Source organism: Papio anubis, chromosome 13 (genome assembly GCF_008728515.1).
Source record: "Papio anubis isolate 15944 chromosome 13, Panubis1.0, whole genome shotgun sequence".
Classification (NCBI taxonomy): domain Eukaryota; kingdom Metazoa; phylum Chordata; class Mammalia; order Primates; family Cercopithecidae; genus Papio; species Papio anubis.
Genome location: NC_044988.1, coordinates 22,721,173 through 22,743,160, shown reverse-complemented (window position 1 = coordinate 22,743,160; position 21,988 = coordinate 22,721,173). Strand labels below are relative to the sequence as shown.

The 21,988-nt window shown below is 37.9% G+C and overlaps 1 protein-coding gene across 1 annotated transcript in view; it reads left to right on the top strand.

Moving 5' to 3' along the window:
* RORB (RAR related orphan receptor B) overlaps positions 1-21,988 on the top strand; it is a 196,791-nt gene that overhangs the window by 128,289 nt on the left and 46,514 nt on the right. The window contains exons 2-4 of the mRNA XM_003911814.5: positions 5,893-5,978; positions 10,231-10,372; positions 18,116-18,517. Of these exons, the coding sequence (XP_003911863.1) occupies positions 5,893-5,978; positions 10,231-10,372; positions 18,116-18,517 (630 nt within the window). The remainder of the gene's footprint in view (positions 1-5,892; positions 5,979-10,230; positions 10,373-18,115; positions 18,518-21,988) is intronic.

Genomic DNA, 21,988 nt, shown 5'->3' with positions numbered 1-21,988 from the left:
CGACAGGAATCTTTTAGAATCACCACCTTCTAGCATGGTATATGGGCCGAAGTTCAAGACTTTTATATTTGTCCTCTGAGGATCTTATTTTTCCAAGTTCCTATCGCATCCCAACCTTGGGGCTACTGTCTGATGAATCACAGTTACAGTGGAACTGGTTCCTAGGGATACCTGCTGCATCACAGACCTTTGGGTTTGTTATTAGGTGACATCAGAATATTTTGTACCTAATAGAGATACTTATCAGTCTGCCAGTGAGAGAGGGAAAGAGTACAAACAGAGATTTTAACTTGGATTTGTCGCAGATGGTAGATGAGATACAATTTGGGTAGATGAGATACAACTTGGGCTACTGAGACCATCTGCAAAAGGATTTTTAACCAAAATAGTCATCTTTATTGGAAATTTCTACATGTGTAAATTGTGCTTTACTCAGACATTAAGAGATTTAATTGCACTGCCCACTTTTAGCATAACTGTAAAAGTATGGGAAACAGAAGCTGACAGGTGAATCCAATGTTCAGGAATGTAGTCTGTGTCGAGGAATACAGTGTCCGGTGTCCAGGAATCATAGCTGGGTCAGATGTCCTTAAGGCAAAAAAAAAAAAAAAAAAAAGAGAGGGAGAGCGAGAGCAGAAAACAAAGATGCTACAAGTATAGCCCCAAACCAAAAGTGAGAAAACATAGAGAGAAATACTGTTGACTCTTTAAAATGTTCAGATCTGGCCTGTCCCTGAGTTTTTCCACCTTCACAGGTGATTTATATGGTAGAGAAAATTCCTAGCTAATAACTTAACTCATTTAATTCCCAATGGGAGCCTTCTCATGTACAAGAATCACTTGGGGGCCTTTTCCAAAATATATATCTCCCACAATCTCTGGTTCATTCTCTTTACCCCAAATATGAAAAATCAGATCCAGCATGGTGGCTCATGCCTGTAATTTCAGCCCTTTGGGAGGTCAAGGCAAGTGGATCACTTGGGGCCAGAAGTTAGAGACCAGCCTGGACAACATAGAAAGAGTCTATCCCTATGAAAAAATGTAAAAATTAGCCAGGCATGGTGGTGCACACCTATAGTCCCAGATACTCAGGAGGCTAAGATGGGAGGATACCCTGAGTCTGGGGATTTGAGGCTGCAGTGAGCTACAATCACACTGTACTTCAACCTAGATGACAAGGTGAGACCCTGACTCAAAAAAAATTAATATTGCCTCTTGCCTCTTTTATAAGAAGGAGCATATCAAATCTTGTGGTTATACTGAAATAAATAAAACATTTAGAACTACTTTAAGGAGTTATAAAAATTTTCCTTTAGACACAGTAGAAAGCAAAGTATGATCTTGTCTCTGTCTTCAATTGATTTAAAATGCCCAGAATATAGGAATGGGCAAGTTGAATTGTAAGAGTTGGAATGGTGAGAATTGGGAGCCATAAGAACAAACACAGTAAAAATGTTTCCTCCAAGCAGAAAGTACGTGAAGAGTCTATTATTATTACCATTCTTAATGGATGCTTTTAAGAGTTAAGGTATTTTGTTGCATCAAAGTGATACATATTCTAGTTAACTAATTAGCTGGATTAGTTTATATAATCTTAACACCTGCTGTTACTAGCAGAGGTTCTGAGGGGGCAGAACTAAAAATATGTGTGTTTTGATACGCAGAAAGAAGTGAAAACATGGTAGATTTGTGCGAAGTTGTGGCAAGGAACTCTAAACAAAGAAGGAGCTTTCAGGGGGAACTCGGGGGAGAGAGTGCCATCTTCAGAGGGGGAAAGAAATTTGGTTTATTCCATAGTTGTTGAATAGGCTCTGCCTGCCAGATCGCTAGATAGTAAACTAATTGTACTTCATCAATTGTTCTAATATAAAAAAAAGCAGCAAATTATTTTAAATTTTTCACGACACTCTTTGACACTGTCAGAATATTGTTTCAAAAAAGATAAAACTATATAGCATTGATTTTATAAACAAAAAATATTAGTTAATACATAACATTTTAACCATAGCCTCCACAAAGGATTACCAATAGAAAAATGTAAGTGAAATGAATATATAAGAAATTGAAAAATATGAAAAATGAATAAACTTCACTAGAGCCATCTCTCAGGGCATTTCATTTCCTCTAAGTTTGTCTCTTGGGGAATACTATTGTTGAATAAATCCATGAGTCAAGCAAAAGTACAAAAGTCAAACTCTTTCCTCAGTTTCCTTCTATTACCTTCATTGTAACAGCTGGTGAAGTCCAAACAACCGAATCCTCCCAAGATATTCAGTTGGAAACCACAGTCAATATCATGTCACTAGATCTGTATTAACCGCAAGACAATTCCACCAGAGGCTATGCCTGTTATAATGGCAAGATATTTAGAAATGGCAGGCATTGAAGCAATAATGGGATTTGTTGTTCTAATCAGTTTGTGAAATGCTGTCTGGAAGATGTGCTTTATAAAATACATAGTATAGGCCAGGTGTGGTGACTCACGCCTGTAACCCCAGCACTTTGGGAGGCTGAGGCAGGCAGATCACAAGGTCAGAAGAGCGAGACCATCCTGGCCAACACGGTGAAACCCCATCTCTACAAAAAATACAAAAATTAGTTGGGGGTGGTGGCGCACACCCGTAGTCCCAGCTACTGGGGAGGCTGAGGCAGGAGAATCTCTTGAACCAGGGAGGTGGAGGTTGCAGTGAGCTGAGATTGCACCACTCCACTCCAGCCTGGCAACAGAGCAAGACTCTGTCTCAAAAAACAAACAAACAAACAAACAAACAAATAGTATAAACTATAAAACTGTAGCTCAGAAGCAGTTTATTTCCTTACAAGAGAGAAAAGAATTAGTACTTTAAATGACTTTAATCTACCTTTACCTATCATAAACCTCAGATGATTTATTCTATTGCAATAAGTTAAAATGGTCACAGATTTCCAAACCGATAACCCCTTTCCACACACAGCTGTACACATATACCATTTTGAGTGACTTACTTCTCTTTAAAAATGCTGTTAAGATGTTTATAGTTCTTCAGGATTACATGTTGAGCCAGGATTATAAATATGTATAAATATGCAGATGCTCTATCGAATGTTCCTTATCTCATTTGTATTTCCAAAGTTGTGTAAGATAACCTCTGTGGCTTTCAAAAACATCTTGTCACACCCCAGGGGGCAAATTATCTCTATTTTCATTTCCTTTAAAGTTAGATCATTTTATAATTAAAAACTTATTGAAGCAGATTCTCCCCACGTGTAAGCTACTCCCTGGGGAGTAATTTATGCAAAGAGAACCTTTGACTTAATATTATATAAGCCAAAAACCATACGATGGATACCTGAGGTTTTCAGTCAATTTTATAATCGCTATAAACAATCCAACATTTGAAAAGTTATTGCTAAAAAAAAAAACCTGTAGTACAAATGACTTGCAGTGTCATTCATTAGATTATTTTTAAATGAAAAGATCTTTGATAAAGGAATAATAATGTGGCTTGTCATATTTTGTGTCCAAAAGTTTTAGAAAACCAGTTAACAAGGATGATTGATGTGATGATGATGATGATAATGAAGACTAACATTTCCTAGCTCCTTAACCATTTTACAAGGTGCTTCACGTAAAATATCTATCTGATCCTCCCAAATCTATGAAGTTTGTCAGTTATGCTTTACAAACCAGAAAACATAAGATCAGATATTTTATCTTGGCCGTGGCTCCAATCATTAGCAGACTAAGGACTGGAGTCTGGAAGGACAGAATAGAATAACATCAAATCTCATAGTTTTCTCCTATCACAAAATCTTGAAAACAAATACTAGCTCACGTAATCTAAAAGCTAAAATAAAAAGAAATGAAAAGAAACGTATACTTAGTCTCATAAGTATTTTAGGTGACTTTGTCTCTTCTGATGCTGTTTGTCTTTAGCTCTTTAGCTGGAGCTATTGGAGAAATACAGGAATTTAAAACTGTAATCTTATTTTGTCTGTGTGGAAGTCAGAGAATGGTTACTGAATGAAGTATCAGGATATTTAGCTAATTTCTGGTTGTCAATTCCCAGTTCCACTCAAAAGCAGAATTTAACCTGTATCCTCAATTTTTTCACATGAAAAATAGGCACATAACACTGAGGTATTTTTGCTTACAAAGATGATTTGAAATTTCTGTGAAATATTTACTTTTTTAAAAATGTAATGTACTACCCTAAAGCTAAGTATTGTCTTTTTTAAAAAATGTAAAATAATAAGAAAAAGAGGGCAATGTCTTGCATTTATTTGTTTTGTATATTCAAGAGTGAGAAACTGTAGAAAAGCATCCAAGTGGCAGATTGATATACAAAGCATTTTGAAGTATATTTTGCATAATTATTTTAAATTGGAAGAGGAAATAGCAGATCTTCTAGTGTGTGTAATTTTAACAACTCTTAGAATACTATCAGACATAGGAATCACTACATTCTAAATAAATTTTATCTCATGGATTCATCCATAACCTGTGTGCTGATTATTTAAAATCATCTTACCAAGAGGTTCTATATACAGGACATTACACCAAATTGCACACATAGAAAATAGAAATCCCATGCCCCACCATATTCTGCCAAAGTAATTGCCTTACCAACAACCCTATTTCTGTCAAACCTACTACTTTATCTCAGCCTCTTGGCTAGGAAGCTAGGAGTCACCTTTGACTCTCCATTTCCACGTCTGTTCCCTTTTTTAATTATATAATCTAGCTTTTGCCTTTGAACCATCTTTCTATTTATGTCTTCCTCTCCATTTATCCTGCCACTGATGTAATAAGCCATGTTTTTATCTCCTAACACACAAGTTAGAAGTAATCTTTAGTTGGTCTTCTGCTTGTTTATGGGTAGCCTGCCAAACTCACCTTTCTAAGGTGAGTTACTTTCATCATTTCTTTACCCTGTTCACTTCATTGATTCCTTATGGCCAGTGAGATCAGGTGAAAACCCCGCTGCCTAACCCCAGGAACTCCATAATCTGGCGTCATCCCTCTAGCCAATCATCTGACCTAAATTTGCATTATAGCCAAGTTATTGTCTCAATGATCACAATCCACAATCATCCCAGGCCTCCAATCTTTTTTCATTTCCCTTCTGCCTACAGAAATGCCCTTTGCCTTTCCCTTCAGCCTAACTAAATCCTTCAGAATCAACAAAAATCTTCAGAATCAACAAAAATGCCTTCATCTCCAATGAAACGATTTCAGTTTGTATTGAATTCATATTTAGTACCCTCATAATTCATCCTGATTTCTCCTTGTATTAATTTTATTTTATTAATTAGATTATTTGTATAATTAGCATATCTTATCCTCCATCAACAGCCTTTATTATCTTAGAGAACATATACAGCATGCTCAATAAATATTGGACTGATTTATTATTGGCATTTTTGTAAGTAAATATCCAGCCACACAATGTATAAAGCTACCATGCACTGCCCCATCCCATAGTTTTGCTTTATTTATGTATTTATTTTAAATATCACTGAGATAAGGCTATGTGAAAGCTCTCAGTAACTTAATGTTTCAAGTGCAAAATAAGAAAAGAAAAGCCGTGGGTTCAAAGGCTTTTTGAGTCCCACTATTTTTAAGGCCAAGTTCACAAAGGAGAAAACAGTGAATGCAAGACTTTGGAAAACTGGTTCTGGTTATATTTTTTTAGTTTGAGAAAAACAAAGCAAACAATGGCGGAGAAATGTGCTTTGACTTAGAAGAAGTTTAGGACAGCCATGCAAATACTAGTGGATGACTCCCATACCACCGCCCACACCCAGTATTTTCAAATACAAACATCAAGGCAGAGATAGATGGGGAGATAGGAAGAGTGAAAGGAGAAAGAAAACTTTTGTATGCTCAAAATGTGTATTTTCTCCTTTCAGCACAAATTGAAGTGATACCATGCAAAATTTGTGGCGATAAGTCCTCTGGGATCCACTACGGAGTCATCACATGTGAAGGCTGCAAGGTATGGGACTTTCAGACCGCACGGTTCTGTATTTGCCTCAGGCATCTGTGTACCTCACAAGACGAGGTGACACCTTTTTCAGGAAGGCTTGCTAAAGGATCCTTCTGCCTGCTGCTGACATTCAGGAATTCTCGCGTGGTGGGTGGGAGGGTTGATTTTCTGTTCTTTCGCCTTTTACCTTTTTGTTATTGTCTAACTGGTCAGCAGCTCTTTAAAAATGGATTCGTATTTAAAACCTTGAATTTTTCACATTTACAGAGATATAAATACTGACTCTTGCTGTTTTAGCAGTATTGTCTCCAGTAAATTCCAAGGCACTTATTACTATATGAAAAAACTAAAGGTTAAAATAAAGATTATAAACTAATAAGTACATATTTATCTGCTTGAGAAAAAGGAAGTGAAGGTTACAGCTACAATATGCATATGGCCATCCTTTATTCTCACATTACAGAAAAAAAAAAAAAAAGAAAGAAAGAAAGGAAAGAAAACTGGAAGCATGGTATGTTAGAAGCCAACAAGATTATCTCTAAATCAACTAAAATTCACCTACCCCCACCCACCCCTTCATTTTCCAATGAGGTCCTGAGGTATAAACAAGATTATGTCATCTGATCAACATCATTGATTCAGACAGTGAAGAACAGAGCATGGCCAAAAACACAGGATTTTTCAGTCTCAATCCAGCGTTCCACTTCCAGACAGATTCCACCCACCCTTCCAGTGGCAAACTAATTTCTGTAAGCAAGTTGCTCTCTTAAATAAAGAGCTGGAGGAATAGCAGTAAACGTAGACTGAATCTGAAATAAAAGAACTTTGAAACTTAACAGTAAGTTTTAATAATGAATCCTTAGAAGGAAAGAAAGTGAGTGTGAGAGACATAATAGCCAGGGAAAATCTAAACAGTTCTATAGCTATAGTTAAAGGACCATGTGTAAACAGAACAAATAAAATGCAGCCACGGTCTGGGAGGGAAAGGTAATATGCTGGTAAAGTTATTGGCAAGAGCAATTGTGTTTTTGATCAAAGATGCAAGCAAAGTGAATTATTCTTTTAAGATCAGTAAACTGAAGGAGGGGTAGTACAGTCATAGAGTCTAAGATCTAATCTTAATCTTAAACAGGTTTTCAAATGTACACAAGGCAAAACATACTGTAACTGTCAAATACTGGTACTGTGTGATAAATTGACAGTGTCTTCATAATACTCTCAAAAAGGCGTGAGTCCTGGAATTGAAACCGGAGTGAAGAAAAGGAAATAAATAAGAATAAAGTGGGAGAGGGAAGAAGAGGGAGCGTATTAACATACTAACCTGTCAACACACTGCTGTACTTTAAAGATGATTAGTGATAATCTATTTGTGAATATCATGAGCTGTTCTTTGCATTCTGTTCCTCTGCAGCCCTATAATTAAGAATTGCATGTTATTCACTTTAATGCAATTTTTCAACTCATCAAGAATAAACAAGAAAGCAAAATTATGTCAGCAATTTTTTACCCTCCTTGAATAAGTTATTACATCCTCTAGGCAGAGACACAAATAGTTTTCTTCATAAACAATAATAACTTAGGAGTCAGAATCTTCTCCATTGAAAGTATTTCTACCATTATATTGGCTTGTTATGCAATCTTGAGAGCTCTGGTTTACATAATAGCTACTAAAACTGATTTTTAGATCAATGTCAAAATGGAGATGTTTGGCATTTGATTGTGTAAGCTCTATTTGAAAAATGTGTGATTTCAAAAGATGGGGATATGTACAGGTTAAAAAGCAAAATATTTTAAACAGTAATTTCCAAAAGATATAACTAATGTGCAAATATAACCCAACAGGCCAATAGCCAAGAACAAGTGTCATCTTTTCTATGTAAAGGAAGAATCCACAATTAAAGAAATTATGTTGTTATTATGAAACATACTCTGAGGTTTCAGTTAAAATGGCACTATACACCACACTATTTTTTTAATTCATGGAAAAACTCACATTTGTATATATGCTACAATTTTCTGCAAATAGAAAACTTCAAAATTGTCTTCAGAATTTGATGTCAATGTCAGCACATTCAGTATCAACCTCTGAGTTTTCATAATGCTGTTTTCAAGTCAACATAAACAACCCATTCTGAATAACATCAATTCAGCTTGTGCACTTATTCAAATTTCTATTCATTCAATAAAATTTGGAACACAATCTCTCTTTCATGCCAAAAACCTCATTTGCAATAATGAGCAACAGATAAGCAAGAAACGTGTCGTAATTAATGTCAAATTGGTCTTAAATTAGGGCTGTAGCTGTGACTTCAGAAAAGTCTTTTCTGTCCTGTCAACTCTTTTGCTAAGTAGCACTAGAGTATCCAAAGATAAAAACCACACAATTCTGTCTTAAAATGTAAATTTCAAGTCATCTTTAATCAAGACTGATGGGCTGAGGTTATGCTTTCTGACAGTTTTCACAGTACATAAAGTACATCATTTCAATCCCTGGGGGCTTACGTTTGATCTCTATTCTAAGATGCTCCATGAATTCAGTCAAACTGGACAGTCAGGTGTCTCATTCTGCCATCACTGGTTTATTAAATAAGGAACGCACGTGGATGTATGGGGATGAAACTAGTCCTTGTTGTTGAATGGCGAAGCCAGTTGGGACTCTCTCTCTGAGGAGATCCTCGACCACACCTCCATGTTTGAGATTCCTCACAGACTGACTAAGCTCTCTTCACCAGTGCCATGCTGAGCCATATTGGAGCTCAAGACAAAAGGAAAATCAGTAACACAGATCCTTTCTTTAAGTTATTGGGTATTTTTGCATTAATGTTGATTTTTTAACACATTATGTTAAAATATTGTATTTTCTAATTACAAAAATTTTAGGTGACCTTTAAATGTTGTGGGCAAAGTGTTTGCCTCACTAGGCTCACCTAGCCCTGGCTCTGCTTCTTCCTGTAGATAGTTGAGGAAACAAAGAAGCTGTTTGAGGGAAGTCAGAGGATCTATTCTAGGCTTCTCTGCAAGAAAGGCATTGAATCTACCATTCCTGAACTTTTCTAGACTTCCTCCTTCCAAAAGATGATGCTGTGGGATATCTTTTCCCAAAATTTGTCTTAGAAAGCTTAATGTAGACCATCATTTTGCTCATGATACATTGCACTTTTCCTTTTTTCTCTAGACAATTCAAGAGCAAAGAGTGATTAAGGAAATCGATTACATGAGTCAATGAATGGATGAATGATAACTTAATCTATCTCTGGAGAAAATGCTTATTTTCCCCAATAGAATTTTCTATAAGACAACTACGGAAAAATTTTTTTAAAAATCAACTCAGCTGTGGATTTATTTAGAGAAGCAGTGTGTGGTCACTGGCAGTTCATTTTGTACCTGATGAACCCAAATGTACTTGCATGAAGACATCTTACACCGAGTAACCTGAGGCCAAGTAGAGACCATTCATTCAGTTTTTACTTAATACTTTTTGTTGTTGAACAGCTTATATATAATATTTTCTTTTTTCAAAAGTATGGTTGATTATTAAAAACAACTTTCCAGACCCAGCCACAGTGCACACACACACCTGTAGTCCCAGCTATAGGTTGAGGCAGGAGGATCACTTGAGTCTAGGAGTTTGAGGCCGCAGTACACTATGATCCTGCCTGCAAATAGTCACTGCACTCTAGTGTGAACAACATAGCAAGACACCTCAAAAAGGTAGAAAAATAAAACACTTTTCAGCTGCATTCTAGCCAAATTCGAGAAGTTTATGGTGGGGGAAAACACATCTTAGAAACTAAGAAAACAGTAGCACATACTCCTCAGTGTTGCTTTTTCTTACCAATACCTCAAGTTCCTCACCACCACAGCACTTGATACAAGCCTATGTGATTGTCCCCACCAAGTTCTGTCATGTTTGGTTTAGAACTCTCCTTTGCTACTCCTTCCCCACTGCTCTTTGCGGGACAGAAACTTCTATTTATTTCTGCATAGAACAGCACAGCTGCAAATGTCTTTAGCGAACATTTATTCAAGGAATGAATGAATGAGTGAATGGGTAAATGAATGATACCCTCATATCTCTGCAGATAGCATCTATTTTCCCCAGCAGAAATATCTGCAAGCCATACGAGAAGAGGTATCCAAAGAGCTTTAAAAATTAAACTCAGTTATGTTCACTGCAGAAAACGTAGCAAATGTATATGTTAATGTTCTCTGTTTCCCTTCTTATAAATCTGTTTCTCTCCCCTTCTCTTTTTCCCTCAAGGGATTCTTTAGGAGGAGCCAGCAGAACAATGCCTCTTATTCCTGCCCAAGGCAGAGAAACTGTTTAATTGACAGAACCAACAGAAACCGTTGCCAACACTGCCGACTGCAGAAGTGTCTTGCCCTGGGAATGTCAAGAGATGGTAAGGCATTACATTCCTGTTTCTTACTTAAGCCCTTTCAAATGGATGCTTTGCTGGAGTCTATTTAAGCTGCTGGAAGAATTCTAGACGAGGGAATTGGGGATAAGAAGAAAAGAAAATCATCGTGCTGGTAGTGCATTAAAAGGAAAAGTAAGAATATACAAAAAGAGAGCATTGCCTACGAAATAAGAAGAAAGCAAAGACTTTACTGTAGCTCATGGAGCAACTTGTGCTAACTAGGTTTAGCGGAAGCCACATAGGCCTAGGTTGAAGGTGACCATCTGTCTAGGTTTGCCTGCAAATGAGGGATTTCCTGGGACATGAGACTTTCAGAGATAATGCCCAAAAGTCCTAAGCAAACCAGGACCACATCCGAGAATGTTCACTGGGCAGGTCTGACTGGGCTTGCTTACTGTGTGGAGACACTAAGGAATGGCATATGCTTCTATGGGAAGCCTGGAAGTCCTGCTGGCTGGTCATAGCTACCCAGAGGAGGAACTGGACTATCTGAGCCCATAATGAAGTTTCCAAAGACTAGAGCGAAGTCCAAGTCTTGGAAGGGCTGTGTAGGTGATGTCCTCCTCAGAATATGATACCATCTGCACTCCAACTTCACACCTACCCACACTGAATTGCTTGGTTTCCTGAGGGAACATCTTAGAGTAATGAAAGAGGACAAATGAACTCAAACAAGATGAACGAAGAATTTCACCTAGCTTTGTTTCCATTTTCAGTCATTCATCCAAAGTAATTCTTTCCCTGTTGACATTGGACACATCACCCCTGTGTCATACAGTGAGTGGTCCTGAGTCCTGGGGCCATTTCTGTCTTGTTCCCACTAAAACATCAGGCTCTGCTTAAAAGCACACACCTAAATGTTTATTGAATGAACAATGGAAATCCCTTCTACCTAGAGACTAAGACATAGACAATGCCCCGACACCTTCTGTTTTTATGTCAATCACCGTGGATTCTGCGCATCTGGTCGCACTCCCTCTGGTGAAATTCAAGGCTGTATAAACGCACACAAAACAAGAAACTTCCAAATTTTAAAAAGATGTGAATAATTGGCATGCATTTAGTATAAAGGGATTTCATGAGTGATTAGATTCTTTACCTTTTCTCTAATTCCCAATCCATCTAAATTTGTCCTGCACAAAAGTACACCTATAAAATAAATTTGACCAAAAAAAAAAAAAAAAAAAGAATCTGACCTGAAACCCTTCAGTTTATAGGTAGCTTCTAAAGCTACAGAGATGAGGTTTCCAAAATTTTTCTATTAACTGACTTTTTTGTTTTATTTGTTTTACTTGACTCACTAACCACATGTATTTACTCCTAAGATAAATTTATAGCAATGGATACTTCTGTATAATCAAGGCAAATAAATTAAGAGAGAGGATTGAGTAGTTTCGGATACTTATTTGGTATAATTATATGGGAATCTGAGTTGATGATTTTGTACTTCATTTCTACCATATGGCAGTAGGTAACACATTAATTCACAGTGTCCTAAAAGCCCCATTAATAATTGTGCAAAGAGATAAGCCATAGGGTATTTGTTTTTGTTACTTCTTCCTACACTAAAAGGAAGTATCTTTCTGGAAGGGCAAGTCTGTGTCTGTGCTGGTGAACAGAATTATGGGCAAGAGATGAATATATGACCCAAGGCAGATTCAGCAGATTTAGTGACATCAGCCCACAAAATCTAGACGGTCTGAATCCCATAACATAAAAGAAATGTGTCAGGAGGATGGGAGGGTCATTTGACAGAGCCACAATTTATGCTCAATGAGGAAGGAATTCATTGCAGCACATAAACCTCTATGCAAATAAAAGCAATATAGTGTCTAAGGACACTGAGGATTAAGAATGATTCATTTCAACTTTAGGTCCAGAGACAATCCTGAGGCTGTCTGGGACATCTTCAAAAATGCCTCCTAAGCACATCTTATGTGAAATTTATCATGAGGAGAAATGGTCAGGGGTGTGGGTGGGGTGGGGAATCTGGAGAAGAAGGGGCTCAAGCAGATGGGTGGGGTGGGGAATCTGGAGAAGAAGGGGCTCAAGCAGAAGAGAAAACAAATGATTCTTTATAAGAGAAAAAGCTGCCTCTTCACTATATCACACAGAGAAAGTTTGGTCTGAACCTTAATTAGAACGGGTGCCTCATGCCAAGTAAATTATGCTAATACCAGGGAAGCCGAATAGGTTTTCTCTCCTATTGATAAGTATTGCCTAGTATGTAGTACTGAACGATTCAAAAGCCCTGAAATTGTGGTTGATTACCTATGTCTAGTAAGGGGTCAAGAATGAAAGGCAGGGTTATTTCTGAATCAGAAGAATCCCTACCTTCTTCTGATTCAGCAAGTATTTTTAAAGTACTTTAGAAATTGTACCAATAGCCAAAGTGAGATGCCCTCATACCTAACTGCTTTCTACAGCCCCCTGCTTCCCTCAGAGATAAAGTGGCATCTTCATTTTGGTATATGCATTTGCTCTCTGTCGATTAGGCTCCAAGAATGTTTATTTCACCATACCTGGCTGTTTACTGTGGCCCCTAGGAGACAGCTTAAAATAACTGTTGAAAACACTGGATTTTCATTCTCTCCTGAAATTTCACTGCTATATTGGTGTATTAGCTATCGAAAATATATCAGTAGTCATCAAATTTATCAATAATGAATTTGTTCAAATTTAGCTTAAGCGAAGACTCAAACATCAAATCCACTTAGAATACACATACATGTGTCTTTATGTGTATAAAAAGGTGAAGGCATGTGTGCATGGGTGTGTGTGTCTGTGTGTGAACTGGTAGCATGCATAAGCCCACTGAATCTTCTCTGTCATTTTATTTTTTTTCTTTTTCCTACACCCTTTACAAAGGAATCTTCAGGATAACTGTTTCCAATTGTGCTACTACAAATTGATACTCACTAGAATATGTCCTCCCAAGTGGCATGTCTCTACAAAAAGACAGAAATTGCCCTAAAAGGACAGGTTTCACAGATTAAGCTTCTTCTATCCAGAACTGCATTGCCCAATCCACATGTCACTATATAAATAATTTAAATGTAAATGAATTTAAATTAAATAAAATTCAAAATTCAGTTCTTCAGTCACACTAGCTATATTTCAAGTGTTCATTAGGAGCATGCAGCTTGCAGCTACCATATTGGAAAGCACAGAGAACATTTCAACATCACAGGGAGTTCTGTTGGAGAAAAAGAGGAAGGAGAAGAGAGGGATTTTAAAATAATGAATAGGTTTAGCTAGATTGAATCAGACTTCTAATACAAAGCCTACAGCACTAAAAAAAAGGGTGGCAGAAGAGGCACATCTCTGAAGCTGACAAGAGTTAAATTAAGACCAGTTTCAATGGTAAGCAGCAAAACGTAAATATAGAGAACTTTACAACCAAAGGTAGTAGATAAAATAATTTTAGAAATTTATAGAAAGTCATAGATGACAGTCAGTTGGGCTCTCTTGAAACCGAAAACACATGTTCATGTGTTATGTAAATAGAAATCTTCGAAGGAGCTATGACTTTATTTTTCAAATATCAAAAACTTCCATTCCATTTAGAATACCACAATTCAAATAAATATAAAATGATTTCCAATACTTTCACATAAAATTGTTCTTTGCTATTATGGGATCAAAAGGAGGGTTAAGAGCATATCATGAGCAAATACCATCATCATTGAATATTTATAAAGCACTTGCAATGTATACAGAATTGTGCTGGTTTCTTTAAGAGGTAGCAGTTTAACAAGAGGCTGTCTTTACAGTCAAGTGAATGTCATTAACAGAATAATTCAAGTTTGAGAGGGGCAAAGAGTTAAAATATATGCCAGTCTGATTAATATGTAGTGATAAGAAGAATGCTAATATTTGAAATATTAACATGGCCTTTGTTAAAATAGTTCTATGCATTCAACAAATGTATTTACAAATAGTGAAAATGAATTATGTTAAGAAAGTCAGTGGGTTTATTTTGGCCATGTACTGTAATTTTTTCCCAAATTTGTCACCACTGTTATTGCAAGAAGGGGCATAAAACTGAAACACTGACTCATCAATGTTTCTGAAATAAATGAAAAATTAATCATAGAATAGCATTCTAGTCATTGTCAGTGAAGTCTTTGATTTAGGATTACACCTGAAATAACTCTAAAATGTAGTAGTTTTAAGTTGCTTCTTTGAAAGTATTTCAGTTGCTCAGTGACCTGATAAGTCCATTTTGTAAAAAATGCAGAGCTTTTCTTTGTTGAGTTTTTAGATGTTAACCATGGCAGAGGTCTTCACAACATACTCTTTTGACATTGTTAGCTTGTGATTATGATGTCTGTAGTTAACAGCAGATTTCTGCGTACATCAGCGGCAGGTCAGTTCTATGGCTCTGCTGATTGTAGATGGCATTGCCTGATATGACCAAGGAGGTTTGGCTCTGCTTCACATATCCCCCAGTAAGTTTACCCTCCAACAAGATAGCTCAGGCATGTCCTCGTCATGGTGAGGTCCACAATCACACAAGCCTTTTTCAAGTCTCTGCTGTGTCACATTTGTCAATATTCCATTGGTCCACAATAGGTCACATGACCCTGGGCAGGATGCTTGCAAAGAATGAAAGAGCACTGCAAATTGACATGTGGAAGGGCGTGGAAACAAATAGATAAGAGGAATCAGGGTCATTAATGCAATCAGTCCTCCACAAAGTATATTTCACCTAAATATAGAGTAAACAGAAATCTAAAGCAAGGATTAAATGGAAAAAGAGTTTTTTTTAAAAAAAAAAAAACAACACACATTTCTGTATTTATGTTAGAAGAGTTTCTTATTCTCAGTCTTTAATTCCTATAAATTTCAAACCAATAAAATGCAAAATTACTATACTAAAATAAATCAGAAGGTAGATCTACCCTAGCTAAAACAAAAAATCCTGATCTATAGCAGTGGATACAAACCTTGTATTCACTTCCACAACTCTACAACAAAGAGCTATTCTGAACCTACCCAAATGCAAAGGGCAGAGGGGCAGCAAATACAGAGCCCTCCTTTCCTGGGGGAAAAGGGGAAGTTCTTTCTTAATCAATATTTATAGTTGTTTATTTTTTCCTATACAAAAGGTGTTTTTCCCCTAGAGAATAATATGTAATAAATTGCTTAGAAAGATGTAATATAAAGATACAGAGGAAGCTTGCCTTACAAGTTACTGTAGAATTCGGTACATAGACAAACTGGAAATGTCACCTCAATTAGTAAGCAAATAAATTTGTCTCTGAGAATGAGAATCTAATAAAGGTAGTGTCTCTACAAACAAAGTTAAATACAATGATCTAAATAATTCAAGACCATATAAAACCAACCACTAAGATGGAAAGGGGAGTTTAGTCTGAATGAGTCAGATTGTTTGTCTTCACACAGAAAAAATTACTAGATAATTATCACTTTGTTTTCCTACTTAGGCAGCATCAGAAAGCCAGAATGTACGGTTTTTTGTTTGTTTGTTTGTTGTGTTTTGTTTTGTTTTGTTTTTTGAGATGGAGTCTCCCTCTGTCGCCCAGGCTGGAGTGCAGTGGCTCAGTCTTGGCTCACTGCAACTTCCGCCTGCCGGGTTCAAGGGATTCTTCTGCCTCAGCCTCCCAAGTAGCTGGGACTACAAGCACATACCACCATTCCCACAAGCACATGCCACCATGCCCGGCTAATTGTGCATGTGTGTGCGTGTGTGTGTGTGTATTTTTATGCGTGTGTGTGCGTGTGTGTGTGTGTGTGTGTGTATTTTTAGTAGAGACGAGGTTTCACCATGTTAGCCAGGATGAGCTCGATCTCCTGACCACATGATCTGCCCGCCTTGGCCTCCCAAAGTGCTGGGGTTACAAGTATGAGCCACCACGCCTGGCCCCAGAATGTAGGTTTTTAAGAAGGATTAAGAAGATACAGAAAGAGTTTGGCTTCTTCAAGCCCAGCCCTCACATCCACAATCCAGCAGGCAAGAAGGAGGAAAACATGCCCCAATACCCACAAGTGAATGCGACACTTCCATTTACTTCCCGTGAATCAGAACTTAATCACCTACACACCTGCCAGTGAGGGGGATGGGGAAGTACAGTCTCCACTCTGATCAGCCTATGCTCAGATAAATATGGTAGCTCTGTACCCAATGGAAAAAGAAAATGAATTTTGGAAGAATATTGGAGGAGAAGGGTGAATGGCAGCTCTTTCAGACTGTGGGAATCTCTTCTGTGTTCCCTTTGTGCTAGAGAGTTCTTAAGCACTTCACCATTTAGATATACTCAGAAGAGCATCAACCCTTGTGATTGAATCCAGGAACTGAACCTTTTTCTAAACTCCATTTCCTTCTTTCTCCATTCTCTGAGCTCCTAGCACCAAGAGGTAGTGGGCATACCATCACAAAAGAACAGAAAACAGAAACTCAGACAGGAGCCTCCAAGTTCGCCATAGCCCCCACTATTAACATGAGCTGAACAATGCTTGATAATTCAAAGAAAATAGGCCTGTGACTCAGGATGTTCACATCCTAAAAAGGCAGTTGACAACCTGTGAGGAGAAATGTCAATATTCACAACAGTTCAGGAGGTTAAGTATCTGAAGAAACAACACATTGAAATGAAAGCACCTTGATATTACTCTGTGACTACTTGCAGCACTTCTTCCTTCTTTTTCCTCAGACTGCCTGAGAATATTGCCAGAAGAGATAGGAAAAATAAAACTTGGGAGTGGTAGAACGAGAAAAGATAGTTACTGTTTTGATCACTTGCTGGGCATCGGATGACCCAAATTGCTATTTTCCAAAGATTCTTATCATTTGATCCCAAAAGCCAACTGAAGGCAAATGATGCCGTCACTTAAAATTATGTTTATCACCCAGCCCCATGCCTTTGGTCTTACCCAACACACTATTTAGAAAATCGACCTGGCCGGGTGCAGTGGCTCACATCTGTAATCCCAGCACTTTGGAAGGCCGAAACAGGAGGCTTGCTTGAGGCCAGGAGTTCAAGACCAGCCTGGGCAATGTAGCAAGGCCCCATCTCTACGCAAATTAAAAAAAAAAATAGCTGGACCTGGTGGCAAGCACCTGTAGTCCTAGCTACTCAGGAGGCTGAGGCAGGAGGATTGCTTGAGCCCAGGAGCCCGAGGTTTCAGTGAGCTATGATCATGCCATTGCACTCCAGCCTGGGCAACAGAGCAAGACCCTGTCTCTTAAAGAAAATTATTGTAAAAAGTAAAGAGAAATTTAAGAAAGAAAACAGAAAATAGATTTGAAAGTGAAATACTAGGGTCCTATCTAGCGATCTAGTAATCCTAATGAATAAAAGTTAGTTGGTTAACATTTTAATAGTGGGTACTATTGCTAATTTGGTATTTGGTTTTTTTGGTATTTGGTATTTTGGTTTTTTGCGATTTTTTTTCACAGGTAAGGAAAAAAGAGGAAAACATGCTTTCTATCTTCGTGGCAATGAGAAATACATACATACGTTTTTATATTTCTTCCTGGCTTAGATTTATTTCTCACTGTGGGCATCAACCAGGACAGGAACCCTCTGAATATAACCTTCCCCAGATGTGGAGTGCAAACGAATGGGTTCTTAAGTGATGGTGCTAGACGTGTGTGCATCTGATGTTGAAGGGACAACCATCCCGTGACCCGTTGTACCTGAGGTGGTTAACGCGAATGATAACCACAAGTGCTGTTTTCTGCTTTTCTCTCCAACCCAGCTGTGAAGTTTGGGAGGATGTCCAAGAAGCAAAGGGACAGCCTGTATGCTGAGGTGCAGAAGCACCAGCAGCGGCTGCAGGAACAGCGGCAGCAGCAGAGTGGGGAGGCAGAAGCCCTTGCCAGGGTGTACAGCAGCAGCATTAGCAACGGCCTGAGCAACCTGAACAACGAGACCAGCGGCACTTACGCCAACGGGCACGTCATTGACCTGCCCAAGTCTGAGGGTTATTACAACGTCGATTCCGGTCAGCCGTCCCCTGATCAGTCAGGACTTGACATGACTGGAATCAAACAGATAAAGCAAGAACCTATCTACGACCTCACATCCGTACCCAACTTGTTTACCTATAGCTCTTTCAACAATGGGCAGTTAGCACCAGGGATAACCATGACTGAAATCGGTAAGTGGAAGTTTCCTCCCAGTGGCTTTTTTTGAGATTCTGCTTTGAATTTACCTTGGTCCTATTTAATATGGTCCTTTTCTTAGATTTAAATTGAATTACTTGGATTCACAGCTTCTACTGAGAAAACAAATTTATTTTAAAATATATTCTAATAAATGTCATTTTTCCCCGCCCCATAAAAGTTTATTTCAAGCAAAGGAAGAAAGAAGAAATTATAAATAGAAAGATGCTATCTGTAAAGAACAGATGCTATCTGTTGAATTTGGGTTCTCACTGAAGGGAAAATGTTATTGGTATAAACAGGGAAATTTCGGCATGTATTCAAAGTTGATGCTATTCAAAGTGAAATTGCTGAAGGATATAGAAAAAGTGGGAATAACCAAACGAACAGGGGCCCAACTCTTCCTCTAAGATAAATGGGGACAAACTTTAAGCAAACAGTATCTCAGCTTCCTTCTTGGTGAAGTCAGGGCGATAGACCAGAAGACCGCCAAGGCTCTTGTATATCTGAATTCAAGAATTCCATATGGGATTCTGAATTACAGCAATGAAAAGAGTGTAGTCTGGAATGTTACAGAACATGAGAGTAACAAATAAGCTAGTCACAGGCATGATTGCATCAGAAAGCTGATCCTCTTTCCTTCGATTCCTAAGGAGCGATCTTCAAGAGTGCCCTCTCTTAGGCAAGCTCTCTTCTGACCCGCTGCAACTTTGTTTTACTCCGTCAAACTCAGGAGTCTATTAAATGTTTAACCAGTTAATCTCATCAACTAACTGCCATAAAAATATCGAAGTAGGTTTAACACATTACTCTCCTGGGTAACAGGGTGGCATGTTAACAGTAGCCTAGAAGAGCTAAGCAAACAGTGGCGATGTGATCCCAGGCTTCACTGCAATATTTAGTGTACTGGAGAAAGCAGGTTAGAGCTCAGGAACCTTCGAGGGCTCTTGACACGTTACCCAAAGAGGTGGCGGAGCAGAGCGATTAAGAATTGTGCTGCCTGAGGTTAAATCCTGGCTCTTTGGCTTATTATTTAAGCTGGAGCAAGTTTCTCATCCCAGTTCCTTCATCTTTACAAGGGGGAAAGCATGAGTTTGTAGCTCACAGGGACATTGTACAGCTTAAATGAGTTAATACATGTAAAACATAGCAATGTGTGGTACTCAGGAAGTGCTCAATAACTCTTAGCTATTACTGTTTTATGCTGCATGCTCAGTCACCTTCTCTGTCTAACCTGCAAATAGGAGCCTAAAGCCTACAAGTGTTTTAAATTAAGCTGCTGTGAACACATCATGAAATACATGGCCATATTCTTGGCTACTTGTACCATCTGGTTGAGGAAGAAGCGATGGTACACAGTTATAGACCTGAAGTGTTGTTTCTCCCTTTTAGCGATTCAGCAGGTGACAGTGAGTAACATTGTTGACAAAGCACCTGTAATGACTTTCACAGCTGAGAGACATAAAAAAAAAATCAACTATAATAACAAAAATAGTCAATTATTACTGTCATCCTTAACCTTGTTTCTACTATATCATGGGCCCTTCACACATTTACTTTTCATGAACATCTTAAAAGATAAATCAGAAGAGTATTTCTGTTATACAGATGCTGAAACCAAGGCTTAGAGATGTCTCATAATTTCCCAGAGTCCTATAGTTACTAAATGACAGAGCCAGGGTTCACCTCAGACAGTCTGATTCCAGAGTCCCTCCACTCCTCTGTTAACCTGCTACCTGCCATGGGTCTCAATTCATAAACTGCATTGTCAACTAATAGGGATGGTCATTTAAAACAGTCATTCGATCTTTTCAAGAGGGAAAAGGCACCTTCCTTTGCATTTATACTACTTAATATCTAAGTTCCTGAGTCTACTATTAATTTGGGAGACATGTTTGAATCCTTATAAAACAAAAACTCGCAACAGTGGAGCAATCTTCTGCCCTACATTCAAAAGGGGAGTCTTCTAAGAATTCAGAAATCACAACTTTTTTGTGATTTAGCAACCATAGGAAATATTATGGAAAGAGAACTACAGCCAAACCATCAGGTCTGGGTTACCCTGAACAAGTCATTTTTCCCCTCTGACCCTGAGTCTATTCTGTGAACTGATAGAAGACTAGAGAATCTCAAAATTTATCCAGATAGTCTGCACAGACACTGACATGCAAAATAAACTCACATATATTTTTCTCAATTGTTTCAACCTCTAGTCTTCAGATATCTTTAAATATGTTTCAAATATTGGAGGATTTTTTCATCAGACATTTAGGGATCCAAATGTACCGTCCTGCCAGTGCTCTCAAATTTAGCAGACCCCTAAGCCTAAATATTGGCTTGGTTCACATTTCGTTAAAACAGCAATGCCACCTAGTGGACACAAACACATTCTATGAGTGTTGAATCTAGGTACCTATGAAGAGCCACAATAGTATAATATACTATCTTTCCTGCACCGTCCAAAACATTGACATTCATTTCACTAAAATATTAAATCCTTGACAGTATCACTGGGCAGGAAGGCATCTGTGGTATAGTGTGGTGGCTAAGAACTCTGCTTCTGGAGTCAAAGTGCCTTTGTTCAAAACCCAATTGTGCCTTTTCCCTTAAACAATTTACTTAACTTCTCTGAGTCTCAGTTGTCAACCCAGGGCAGTAACAGTCTTTATCTGTGTGTGTGGATTAAATGAGTTAATATTTATGAGTTCTTAGTACAATACCTATCATGTGTAAGCACCATTATTATTAATAATATAACTGATATTTTATTGGACTATTACTTAATATCACTGGTTATTGCAGATAATATAATTACCTTTGATCGAGCTCCTACACTGTGATGAGCAATGTCCTATTTTAATCTTCATAACAATCCCATTATGCCTGTTATGTAAGTATTTGTGTATTTATTTTACTGATGGAAAAATCGAGGCTTAGAAGTTATGTAACTTGTAAAAAACAAAGAACACATATGAGCCCATATCTAAGTAACATCAAAACCCATTCTTTTAACCATTATACTATATTTCCTCCCACCAATGGCAGCTCCTCACAAGCTGACTGCCATTCTCACAGCAAAACAGGTTTGGTGTTTGCTGCCTACCTGACCTCCTTCTAGGCGCTGCAAACCGGAGCTTTCAGAGTACGCACGCTGTCATTTTGACTTGATTTGATTAATGGGCATCTAAACCAATCTGGTTGGTGGCAACTTGCCATAGAAAAAAAATCCTATGCATATAAAACTGAAAATCGGATTTTGCCACATCCCGACTGGGTGAATTTGAGATTATGTCACACCAAAAAAAAATTTAACATCACCCTTGGCTACCAGAAGTCCTGATCTGCTTCCTCTGGATTCTAAGAGAATAATGAAATGTGTGCAACTAGGTCACTATGCTTCTGATATCGGGTCATCTTAAAAGCAGATCGATTTTAAAAACCAGTTTTTAGATCAGTCCATATAGAAT